We start from the raw sequence: 13,378 nt of genomic DNA, 5'->3' as shown, positions 1-13,378 counted from the left end.
GTAAATCTACTGCTGTCAAAAATCCTATGTCTGACATAGAAAGGAGAGCACACTGGGAAAACCTGCACACAACAGTCACAAGTAAATATTTTAACATTCTTCCAGGAAAAAAAAATAAAAATAACAGAAAATAAAAATCAGTGGAACTGGAGTTTATGCAAATCTGTACTTGAAACAGGGCTTTCACCACCGAGTATTTCATGTTCCTAATATTCAGGGCATGGTGAAACATTTCCTGAAGATTTTGCCTTTGTGATCATCCATCTAATTTTGCCTTTGTTTTATGATAAGAACATACATGATACTGTTTAATGATCAAATGGATGACAAAGAAAAAACAACAGTTAGTCAGAAACCTCTACGGGGAGCATAAGCCTTTCGTATGTATTTATTTCATTACAGCATAAGTTGGAATACATAAAAAGCTTTACAGTGACCTTACCTATATACACTTTGAAAATGAACTGTTAATACATCACATGTAATTCACCTGAATTGTGAACAGTGTCTAAAGCATTTGCATGACTTAACCTGTTTTAAGTGGCAGCATCAACATGGTTACTTTATGGTTTCAGATTTGTCCAAGATTTATCCACCAAAACTTAAAAGCAAAGCACAAAGCTCCTACAAAAAGCAGATTACTGAACACTGTGGTTGTTTGAGATGAATTGCAGGTGCAGAACGACAAGACCGACAACATAATAGATAAAAAACTCAAGCTACCTAAAAAATACTTGAAAGAAAATTGGTCACATAATCATCACAGTCTCAATACTAACTCTGGTTTCCTTCTCTGCTACTTGTTTCTACTGAATACGTGCTAAGTATTTTTCTTTCCTAGTTCTCCTTCTTCCTCCTCTCCCCCTTCTTCACTCTCCCATTTTCTCTCGCTGAGTAATTTATGAAGCTTAGAGAGCCTCTAAAATAGCCTTCTGCTTCCTAATTCAGATGGGCTCATTCCAGCACTTCTTACAGCACCATTCATTAAGCCAAAACAAATGAAAAGTGCATTATTACATATTCTGAGTGCACGGTTTTACTGAATTTGGGTGTCAATCTCTGCTTTTAGTAGCTGTAATGTCAATTCAGAATAGTTCCAGTAATCTACTTTATTATGGACTTACTACTAATCTTCATTAAATGATCACAGAGTAAGAGTTGAGCCAGTGAATATAGTTAAATGAAAACATACTTTGCCACAGCAGCACTTGGGATCACACTGTTAATAGCTACACAGAGCCATCCTTTTCAGTCCAGTGTGCATCTGATGTGTAGAAAAATGGCAGACAGAAAATCATTAAATGCTTGTTACCACAGCTCCTCCACTGTACTACCATTTCCCTTCCTGTGCCCTCTTAAGTTTCCTAAAAGCAACACCACTAAAAAAATAAAAAGCCCAAAGAAAGATAATTCTAAATCCTTTGGATTCATTCAAGGAGAAAGCACTACACGTCATTTCAGACACAAAGCAAATCATCCCCATGCCAATGTTAAGCTTTGTGGTAATGAAGGGCAATCCATCTACAGAGCAGTCAATGGAACGGATACCATAAAGCAAGAAAAGCAACAGGCCACTCATGAATAGTGAACATTGGGATACAGTACTCTGAGAGCCATTCAAACAGCACAGGAGAGTTACAGCTTTCATGTGCAGAATTCATTCTTAAAATTTAACCATGTACTTGTCTGCAAAGGATTTATTTTTGTGGACAGAATTTACATCAGCTGCTGCATAATTTTATTCATTAGTAGGGTACGATTAGCATCCTTCCCATGTTGCTTAGCAGTGCCTGTTTTCACAAATAGGATTATTCTTTTGCTAATTATTCCTTTGACTTTTTTTCCAAGAATAAACAGAATTTGTACCAAAGGCTTTGCTGTAATTAAATTCTTTTTACAGAACCAGTTAGTGGAAATAGTAAATTTCTGTCTGTTATTAGCATTTGCTGAGGTGGTCTGTTTCTTTATTCATGCAGGGATTTCATTTAGATGCAATGAAGGCTCCTGGCATTTCCATGCTGTGCATGCCTCTTAAACAAGGCGTTGCCCCTGAGTGGGACCTAAAATACCTCTGCAGTCTCCTGGTACAGTACATGGAGCCCCTCACCCCAGCCTGGAGATCCAAAATTCAGAGCCTATCTGAAAAACCTTTCTCCAGAAAACTTGTCACATTGCACCAACTCGTACTAAACATATCATGAATTACCCATCCAGGAACTGGAGCCTGTATGTGCTTTTGAAAGTTTTGCATGAGATTCGTTCCTGAAAGAAGCTACAGGATGTGGTATCAGTATTCTTCTACGAATATCCAGATTTCAGAATACACACACGTGATGTGGGAGGTGTGAGTTCCCTCCTTCCTCTGCTCAGGAGAATTCAAGCCTATGTCTTCTGGAAGATGACCTGGAAAACAGGAGTACCCTAGGAAAGAGGACACAGAAAAAATATTTCCTGCATGCCCTGGTAAAGGTGGGAGAGGAGACTGTGAGATTCATGGAGAAAGAAAATGGCTCTCCAGCTTGTCTCAGACCACTCAGTGAGGATGGCGGTTTGAATTCATTTATCTGGATAATTTCTGAGATTTTTAGCCATCTAGTGCATAACACAAAACATTGTATTATACTGTAATGCAAATATTTAGAGAGCAGGGATTAGCTCCAAGTCCTCCAGTCCTCCAGGGATTTGGGTTAAATCATTGCAGGCTAAGAAAGCAAACACCGTGTCCATGTTCCATGCAAATGCAGAAGCCTTCAGGCAATTATATAAATGACTGCTTTAAAAGCTATACATAGACAAACAGTGTGAGGGTAGCATGGCACTTTGGTTTGGACCATACAAACATATTACAACAGTGGCTCCTGGGTATCACATCATCTGGTCTTCCACTCCTGAAGTCTGTTTAAATCCTGCTTTTAGTACCCAAGCATTAATTTTTTCAATATAGTAAAGACGCAAGCTGCAGAAAAAAACAGCTTCCAGCAAATCTGCCTCAGGCTTAGCAGGGAGGAAAGAGAGGCCACAGAGTAGGAAACGTGGGCTGAAACATAGCACTGTAGTCAGTCATCAGGCTGTGATTACGCAGAGTGTAGGAAGGAAACAGGCATGATGGACAGCTGCTAATGGAGACCAGACTCTGCTCTCACTGTGTGACAGTGGAGTGGGAAGGCACTTGAAACAATCTCTGCTAATGATGTAAGCTAGCAAAAATACAAACCACAGCACGTTTGGCAAACACATAATGCTGTAAAGATTACTTCCAAATCTATTTATTCATAGTATATAGCAACAAGTTCTGGAAGAAAGGATGTGTTTCATTCCTTCCTCAAAGTCTGCGACATATTTTTTGCATCTCAAATCAGGGAGACTTCTCAAAACTTGTTCAGCAGCATTTTCGTGCATTAACAGGAATGAGAATGCTTAATTAATGACCAATTAATAGGAGTGACAAAGCTGGCTCGATTCCCTACTATGCTGTAACATAAAAACTGTACTACTAAATATTTTGAACTACAAAACTGCATGGTACTGTAAGATAGAACTGACACTTGGGCGTTTGTGGTGACTGCTAATTCAAAACCTGGCCTAGCACTTATGTCTTCAGTTTAAATATCCACCTAAGTATTTCACTACACAGCTTTAAATACCTTCTACAGTTAAAATAGAAAATGATGCTGAAGGCAAATACATCATTTTCTTTTCCACTCAAGCTACAACACTGTAATTTAATTGAGTCAATATTTCCAAGCATTCTTGTCAAAGAATTAAGATCATCTTTCAGGAAAAAAACAAACAAACAAAAAAAACCCGACAGTTTCTTTGTTAATCACTAACAAATACACCATCTGTGGCACTAAATTCCACTGCACCGTCCTGCAGTGAGGCTAAGATAAGCATCAGAGTGCAGCTCCCACCTGGGAGATGCTTTAATGAGCTCACTGGAAATGGGCTCGCGTGGCTAAGAACTGTCAGAACCAAACAACTGTTCTCTAAAGATGGCAAATCAGATCAGCTGTATTAAAATGCAGGACAGATAGTGAAGGAGAAAAAAAAAATAAAAACAACAGGAAGAAAAAAAAAACTGGGAAGGAAAAGAAAGAAATATCTATAAACTTCACTACCATCTTCTGTGAAGATGGTGTCCCTTAGGACAGAACCTGCTGCCTCCCTTTGGAACTAGCCATAACATAAGAATGCTAATGTTCTGCTAATGGAAACATCTTAATAAAACATAAAAAGATCTGCTGCTCTTTGATGTAAGGTCCCTATTTATTTCTAAAATATGAATCTATACTAGAACTTTGAATATAAACAATTCCCTTCCATAGTCCATGCCAATTCCAGGCTGAATCACTAATAGTAAAAACACTGGTTCTATTTTTCAGAAAAGGTTTCAGTGGTTTACAGTAAAGCTAAAACATTTGCCTTGTCTGTCTATTGACTTTTTATATATATATAAAGTTTTTAAAATAAATGCAAGTGCCCTTTTCAGTATACTTTGTCTATGTAGACAGTTTAAGCTTTTCCAGTTCCGAGTAAAATGACAAAAAAAGTATGCTATGACTTTGCACAGGCAAGAAGAATTTCTCTGGGGTTGTGTCTCGTTAGGACGCTGCTCCACAAACAGCACCTGAGTGGTTCGGAATCCCAATGACAGCATAGGCCATCAGCATGTACTGCAGTTGACAAGGGCTTATTAATTACAGCAATCAATCAAAATAAATAAAGCAGTCTCTCAATCCAAAGATAGGGAAATAACATCATGCTAGTGCACAATAAAATCAACATGTGTAACACATTCCTGTTTACCATGTCCTCCTTTGATGGTCTTGCATTAAGTTGGAAAAGCCTCTTGCCACAGGGTACTGAACATACAAAGAAACATTTAAGCTGTCTGCAGACAGTTTTGAAGAATTTACATTTGGTTTAGATTAATTTTCCTCGACCTGCAGTTAATTAAAGAGTAGTTGAAGTACAAAATATTTCCCACAGCTCTAGTGGTCTACATGGTCATGTAAATCTGCCACAGTCCAAACAGCTAAAGTCCATTTTTGTTATAATTTAAAATCTCTGATAAAAAAGTAATAAAACAGTGTCTTTTTATACAGAAATCTTGCCTTTTTCAAATAAAGAACATATCAACATTTCATATCTGCCATGACACGCCGCATTTTAAACAACTAACTTCCTTTTTTTGTATATTCCAAATATGAACATGCGGCACACATTTGTGTTGCTTAAAGCTTTACGTCTGGTATCTGTTACATCATCATGGTTGAAATTCCTGGGACCACACAGTGCCATGTCTTCCTAAAACCATCTATTGCACTGAGACGCTGTGATTGAGATGATCTTCCTATACTTTTCTAGCAGAGGAAACAGTTGATTTGACATAAGAACAAATACAGTTAAGCGATGTTGCCAGCAGTGCTTATCCTCTGGAATCATCCAGGAGAGAAAAGAAAACAGGTGGCAGAAGAGGCTCCAGCCCAGATCACAACTACATGCATACACACAACCAAAACTAATCGGAACATTTTGTTATGACACTGTTGTCAGGAATTTTTAGAACTCCAGGTGCAAAAAAGTGTCAGGAACTGACACAAACATAATCCAGAGATTATCCTTTTATAGCAGCTTCTCCTCTGGATTGCTCGGCTTTTCACACAAAGCAAGGCAACACAGTAGGAGTTACCCAAGTGACAACCAAGCACTTCCAGACCAAAACCTTGGGAGAGGGAAGGAGGGAGCCCCTTCTCTCTGCAAACATGCTGGAGAGGGTCCCCTCTGTGGGAGTGAATTTGCGTGTTCCCCAAAAGCTGCAACCCAGTCCTCTGACCAGCACACCAGAGCTAGGCTGGCCACTCACAGCGAGAGGGAACCCTCTTGGTCCCCTGCTTTCTCCAGCTTCTCTGGAAGAGTGAGCACAAAGGGTAGGAGGAGGCCCTTAGCATCAAATGGAGCTTTGAGAAGTTCACCATCAAAGGTACCCTTGAGCCCACCATCTGCTTCCACCTCACCATCCTGGGCTAAGATGAAGCGGAGAGTGCCAGTCCGGTTGACACAGTAGATGGTGTTACCCAAGGCAGCACAACGGAAGGGCTGGATGGGGCCACTGCTGGGCCGCAAGCTGGCACACTGGCTCCAGCGCTTGGCCACTGTGTTGTATCGGAAAACTTCAACACCAGCACCAGTCCCACCACCTGGGCCCTGCTCTCCACCACGGCCGCTGCTCACGTCAAAGCGATAGATGAAGTTCTTGAAGGCCACCATGTCGGCAGAGCGTCGACGGCTGCTGTTGTAAGGACACTCCTGCCACTCATCACGCTTGGGGTCATACTTGAGCAGTCGGTAGAAGAGAGATCCCCCTGAAACATAGATCTCCCCATTGCAAGTGGTGGCCTCATGAGCAACGGCAAAGGCTCCCTTGGGTAGGGGTGCAACGGGGCTCCAGCGATCAGCCCGCGGGTCATACTTCTCCACGGTGAAGAGGCACTCGCCCCCCACAGCGTAGAGATAACCATCCAGAGCCAGCAGCTTGAGCTGTGAGCGAGGCTGAGCCAGTGGGCGTACCTGGCTCCATGTGTCAGTGAGGGGGTTGTAGCAGAAGACTTTGTCAGAGAGGCGAGCCCGTGGCTCGCTGCCCGCTGGCCCTGCAGCAATGCCCCCTGCCAAGAAGAGGTAGTTGTGGAGGACACACATGGCGCAGCCCTTGGCATTGGCCTCCTCAGGCAGACGCGTCAGCACCCTCCACTCACGGCTGGCCTCATGGTAGCAATGGATGAGGGAGCCACTCTCCTCCAAAGACATCACAGAAGAGGGGCTCTGGGGGCGGCTGCTCTCACGGCTCTGTGGTCGGCTGCCACCACCAGGCCGCTCGAAAGCATCACTGACTTCAGCCACCAACAGGCAGCGTCGTCCAGCCTCCAGGCGCCGCTGCAGAATAAGGTCCCTCTCTGCCCCACTGAGACGGCCATAGACTCCTGGCTCACGCAGCACCTCCAGATAGTGGTCACTCATGAAGCGGTAGGCGGCCTCCCGCAGCTCTGCCAGTCGTTGCTTCTTGGCCAGGCAGAGGAGCTGGTAGCAGTTGTCAAGGCGCAGCTGGGCGCGCATGGCCTCGGCAGCACAGTGCAAGGCGCAGGGCATTTGGAGGACACGGGCACCGCTCACCACCTCGGCCAGGTTGTCGTGCCGCACCTCGCCCATGCGGGCTGTGTAGACATAGTCAATGAGGAGCCTCAGCGCCCCGTAGCTCACCCCCTTCACCCGCAGGATATCTCGCGAGGCGCGGGCTCGGAAGTAGTCGCTCTTGGCTGCCAGCACCGACTTGTGTGCCCGGATGCGCTGCCCTGACACCTCAATCACAAGGTCGGGCTCCTCAGCTGGTCGCCCTGCAGGCTGTGCGCCAGCTGGTGGCTCTCGTGCACTCGCCTCCTCCTCCTCCGACTCAGAGGCCACACTGTTGAGCTCCCACTGGCTTTCCACCACATGGCTGCCAGTAGAGGATGGTGATGGGGCCCCCTGCTCAGAGGTGGCAGAGCTGAAGCACAGAGAAGAGCTGAAGCTGCAGGGGGAGGACAAGGTGAGTGGTGGGGCTCCAGACCCGGCCCCACTCTCCTCCTCCTCCACTGTGCCGCTGCCCTCCATGGAGCCACACTCCACCACAGCCACACTAGCTGCTCTGGCGCTGCACAGCGCTGCTCTGGACAGGTCTTGGTTGTACTGGAATGCCCATCACCTGCTGGGGGACATTGGAGAGCCTTGAGCTTCTGCGGCCTGGCCAGTAATGGCTTCTCCTCAGTCAGACACTGCCCATGAAAACCTGAACGTCTTCCCTTTATGAATATCACACCTGCAAAGCAGTTCTGTTTTTTCTGTTATCATATGAAAATTTTAAACAGTTTTCATGTGCAGCATCCTTTCATAGAAACTGGTCCCCACACCGTGCTGAGCAACCCGAAAACATGTCCTTTCAAGTCAGACAGTTAGGAGTATTATCACAGCCTGTTCATCTTGTACAGCTACTTCAGGGGAAGACAATGGTTGCAATTTGTTCTGGAAGATTTCCTACAAGCCAACATATCTTCTACATGAACTTTAAGACGGTTTCTTCATATCACTGCTTCTCATATGCATTCCTCCTGAAAAAAGAAACAAAAAAAAAAACAAACATGAAAAATTGATCAGCTTCAAAACAGATTTAGTCTCAGCTCACTCATAAGTTCAAGACTACTAAGGTTATGTTTCCTTTAAAATAACATCAATAGCACCCTACAGTTACAGTTACCCTACACAATTATGCTAATAGAACTCAACAACTTTTGTTGTTTACAAAACAAACCAAAGAGTTTATTTTCTTATGACAAAAGCAATCTGACATATATATAACAGCAGACACAGCAACAATGCATGAGCAAGATGTAATCAAACTTCATAGGCCTGGTTCAAGATTTAAGACTTCTGCTAACAAAAAAGCAGAAAAGAGTAAAAATTACAGTAGATCACTAGAACATGACTTTTCTTAATGAGAAAATGTCAGGCTGTAAAGCATGGCTCTGAGTAGGTTAGTCCCTGTCAGCCTAATTACTAATGAGTTCTATCCACATTTCAGAAAGGTAGTTCTCAGAATTCCACCAAAAAAAAACAAAAACAAAAAAAAGTTTGTCTTGTTTCTTTATGAATTTCCTGGGTTTGCTTTAAGTTTTGATAAACAATACACAAAAATTGTCCAAAAGTACTTGATTTCATGCAACAGGGATCTATAGACCAAGTTCTATTTGAAAGAAGATTGAGTCCTTTCTATGCAAATTATAGCTTGTAATTTCCTTGCAGTATAGATTACTTATTTATCCCATTAAGCTACTGTTGGGTGTGTCCAACTTTTGGAGACTTTTTCATGAAAACATAATTAGTGGATGACATTGTCTGGAACCCTCTGACACAGACATGAAATCCAGACAGCCACGATTGCACACTAGATCAGTCTTCTACGTATTTGTCTTGTGCATTTGCCCTACAAAAGGCTTTCTGTTACATTTGAGAACATTCAATTAGAGGACAAATCAATACTGTGGTTTGATTTCTGGCTTTTTGAGCCTTTCAGACTATTACAAGGCTTAAATAGCATTTGAAAACTAGAGAGATTTCACAACCATTTTCGCATTTAGGTATTTTTAAATCTAACATTTAAGATCATTATACGAAATGTTATGAACTCTGAATAGACTTAGTAGCAAGATCTCCAAGGGCCAGAACCTAACTTGGTAGGTTAGGCTTTACTGACTTGTCTGCTGTAGCATTACGTGGATGAAGAGAAATGAAACGTTCTCCATGTACACTGGATGTGTAAGACTGCTTCATTAATAACTCTAAACTAGGCAGCATCCCTGTTGATGTAATTTTATTTTTCAGTGAGTCTTCACAGTACTGAATTCACTATCCAACCACTTCTTATTTTATTATACTGTAGGTATTAAGATTAATCAGTTTTCTGATCCAGGCACTCCATAGTGCCAATGGTCAGCTTCGACCAAGAATAGCTTCTGTAGAGACACCTGCAAAATGACAAATGTCAAATGGAGATGGTTTGAAAAACATCTAGGATGCCAAGCTGTAATGTACTGTTATTTAAAGAAAATTGCTACCAGTATAATATCAATGTAATGTAAGTAAGTAATTGAAATATATTGTGTCTGCCTCCTCTTCCAGGGGCTGATATTCTACTCGTATCTCAATACAGTTCTTGGAAAGACTGACGTCCTTGTCATGAACATCTGAAGGGTACTAATATGCTTTTCCCCATTGCTGTCAACATCATGATTTTTTGTAGATCTAGATAGCTCACTTCTTTGACTACCTATCCTACCTTCTCCTCCGGATTTCCATTCTCCTTCTACATGTAGCTTCAACCTCTCAGCCTACTTCTTGATTTTGCAAGTGAAACAATAAAAGACGACTGAAAGAGTATACTACCAAAATCAAAATGGGAGAGACCAAATGAGAAAGGTCAAAAGCAGGAAACTGCCACACCAGGGTAATCTGTGTATGATGAAATTTATTACCTGCATCATATCTCAAAGGAAAATCACCAATTGGAACATTTGAAGTTGTCAAAAATGGCATCTAGAAAAAGTGATCTTCTCAAAATTCTCAGGCAATGAAAACAAAAGGGGTGAGATCCTCCTCAAGCACAATAATCAGACCTTTTCCCCTATACAGATATCTACCTGGTTAGAAATTTGCCTTGTAACTAAAACATTACTGAGAAAGAGCTGCCACCCACCACAGTCCTACCAAACACTCGCGTTAACATCCTCTTGAGCAATCACTTAGAGGAAGAAGGGCTGATGGTACAGCTTGCTAATAGCAAGCAGAGGAATTCTGTACAAAATTGTCTTCTGTTATATTTATAGCTGACTACCAGGAATATGCAGAAATTCATGCTGAGCATAATGAGGATTTGAATCAAAGTATCGCATGCAATTTAGGCAACAAAGAGCTCTGCAGGGAAGCTGGAGACCTAGAAAAACTAAAAGAGGGTTTGGAGGACTTTGTAACTCACAAACCAAAGACTGCACTAGAAATCTTACCACCTTTACCTAGCTGCAAACAAAGTATAGGGATTACACAAATATAAAGATGAAAAAACAATTCACAGAAGCTGCAGAACCTTCCCACTACTGAGCAACACAACTGATTCTCAGTTAAAGAAAGGTCACAAATATATTGTAAAACAGGAAGAAGCTGGAAGGGGTTGATGGAAATACAATACTGCATTCCTGGTTTGGTGTTTTTTTCTCTCTTTTTTTTTTTTTTTTGACTTATCTACAATGATCAAAAAGTTGTATTGCTCTTTTGCTGACAGAGCGTTCAAAACTTACAGTCATGGAAGATAAATGATAACCTTGCTGATTCTAAAAGATCAGAGTTCCTGATGATACAGTTTGGCTTAAAACCAACATGGCTTTTAATACTTTTACTCAAAACTGGCAAGCAGGGTAAGTACTGGAAAAGGATGCAAGCTGTCTAGAGTACATAGCATCCACAGACTGATGTCACCTTTTATACTGGGGTCTTTTAAGTCAGAAGTTAAATTACATGGACTGAAACTGTTCTCATTATCATGGGCTTGGCCTAGAGATGATGTAATGTTAATGGTCAGAGGAACTGCCAACAAACACGAACTGTGTTTACAGACTTGGCAGTGACATGCTTGCAATGTCCTGGATGCATGCCCCCAACCTCAGATGCTAAGAGACTTTGCTCAAGTTAACAGAACAGATAAGAAGGCACAGTTTTTTCCTGACAGAGGAAAAGTAATGAAGAGCTGCAGGTAAAGTTTCCTGGCACAGCATTTGTCTGGCAGCTCTTCTGATAAAATCAAATTAAATGCCTGTTTTGCCTTGTTCTCTCTCTATTTATTTCTCTTTTTTTGACCAGTGCCAATAACCTCTGACATAAAACCTGTCCTCTAGGAAGACCCACTTTCTCTGGGGACTATGTGCATGTGGGAGGAATTGGGTTATTGCTCGCTGGTTCACAAATGGAAACTACTCTGACTCAGTCCCAGGGTAAATTAAAGTAGAGCTTTCCCTATCATAAACAACTCTAATTTACATTAACAGGCTATCCTCCCTGAGAGACCACAGACCAGTTCAGATCTCACAGAATGCCATTCTGCTCCACCTTAGTCCAGGAAATGCTTTTGTAAAAACTTGTTCTGCCAAATCTTACCCCAGTGGAGAATTCCCTCAGGATAGAGGAGTCATCTGATTGAGACGATTAAGGAGTCCAAAGAGGCACAATAATCAAAAGAGAGAAAACATCTCTTGTGTTTATTTTAAAAATGGAAAGAAGGCTGTTAAAGGTAGAACTGGCCAGTACTGTAGTGCAGACTGAGAACAACCAGCTCAGTCTGGGAGAAGGCAAAATCTTCTGGAGTTGAGTGTGAAGAGGTTTTCTCCTTTATAAAAACAGTCTGTTATACTCCTGCTCACTGAGCAGGTCTGTGAAATCTCAGAAAAATAAAAGGTTTTTCCTAACTGGAGAAAACATCTGGAAAGTAGAGTTGCCACTTCTCTGAAAGTGGCTGTTTGTGGCACCTGAAATCTTGCATCCTATCACAGATTCAAACTCTAGACCTCAACCACTGAATTTGCTTAATTTCCTACTAGTTAAGAAAATAAAAGTCTTTCAAAGGCTCACCAAGAAAACTGCAGAATATGTTTGGTTTTTTTTTTTCCATGTTTAAAATTTGGAGTGCTCAAAATGGAGCAACATATTCCCAGTGTCTTAGCCTGCCTACTGAATGTATGCCTTCAATGTATGCACACTCAAGTTGCATATGCATCCTCCTTGTAACCTCTCAGGGTGCTTTAATTTTCTCCCAGTATGCACTGGAGGTATGCATCTTTTTATCTCTTAACTGCAACATTTTCATACAACCAAGATGAAAAACAAACATCTAAGAAATGCAGCTTATGACTACGGACCACACAAGGAACATGTGGGTAGCAGTTCCTCATCAGGAACTCAGAGGATAAAAAAGGGTATGAGTGCATCCGGCAGCATTAGGGGAGAGGAAATCAGTCATAATAAAAATGTTATCAAAATCTTGATGAAACAGATACTCTAGCTGGCAAGTCAAACTAAAAATACACAAGTTTTGAGGAGTCATCATGACCACAGAACGGCTTTCTTAACAGCAATATCTGTGGAGAGCAACATTCTCTAGTTCCAGTTTAGACTCTTCAGAAGTAGTTAAGGAGCAGTGGTGTCTCTCTGGAGTTCTCACACCAAAAAGGAAATAACACTCCCACAAAATCCAAAGCTAGGAAAGGTTAAGTGCAAGTTATCTCTAAGTGCAAGTCATCATCTGATAGAAGAAAAAAGTCTAACAAAAAAGAAGGTCAGAAGCAGGGCTTTGCAGGGTTACAATGCCTCTGGGGAAAGCTCTAGGGCTGATGCCTTTGTCACTAATGGACTACAGAGGTAATGGTATGGCAACAGAGAATCCCCTCTAGTTCTAGAAATAGCCTTGTAATTACTGTTGAGATACAAAGTGAGAGCCTGTGGTCATGTCTATGACAAACTAAAGTTTGGTTACCTTCGTAACTGATACTGATACAATTGTATACCTAACCAGATCGGGACAGAGGCTAACACCACACCATTAAATGAGAAGCTGTACACAACCCACCAGCGTAGTGCTACAGCTAAAAAGACAAATGCAGTCCGTGAACTGGGTACACCGGGAAACAAGGAGCAACAGAAGGGAGAAAGATATCTCTGCATCTACAGCATCAGTCAGTTTACAGTGAAGATGGATAGATTGGATGGATGGATGGATGGATGGATGGATGGATGGATGGATGGATGG

At 41.9% G+C, this 13,378-nt stretch overlaps 1 protein-coding gene across 1 annotated transcript in view; it reads right to left on the bottom strand.

The window, feature by feature from the left end:
- Nucleotides 1-359: 359 nt before the first annotated feature.
- Nucleotides 360-13,378, bottom strand: part of KBTBD11 (kelch repeat and BTB domain containing 11) — a 23,124-nt gene continuing 10,105 nt past the window's right edge. Inside the window, exon 2 of the mRNA XM_042895177.1 lies at nt 360-8,141. Coding sequence (XP_042751111.1) covers nt 5,863-7,647 — 1,785 coding nt within the window. The 5' untranslated portion in view covers nt 7,648-8,141 and the 3' untranslated portion in view covers nt 360-5,862. The remainder of the gene's footprint in view (nt 8,142-13,378) is intronic.

Source organism: Lagopus leucura, unplaced genomic scaffold, assembly GCF_019238085.1.
Source record: "Lagopus leucura isolate 7727_CA_CO unplaced genomic scaffold, USGS_WTPT01 Super-Scaffold_73, whole genome shotgun sequence".
NCBI lineage: Eukaryota > Metazoa > Chordata > Aves > Galliformes > Phasianidae > Lagopus > Lagopus leucura.
Note: the sequence above shows the minus strand (reverse complement) of the source record. Positions and strands in the feature narration are given on the sequence as shown.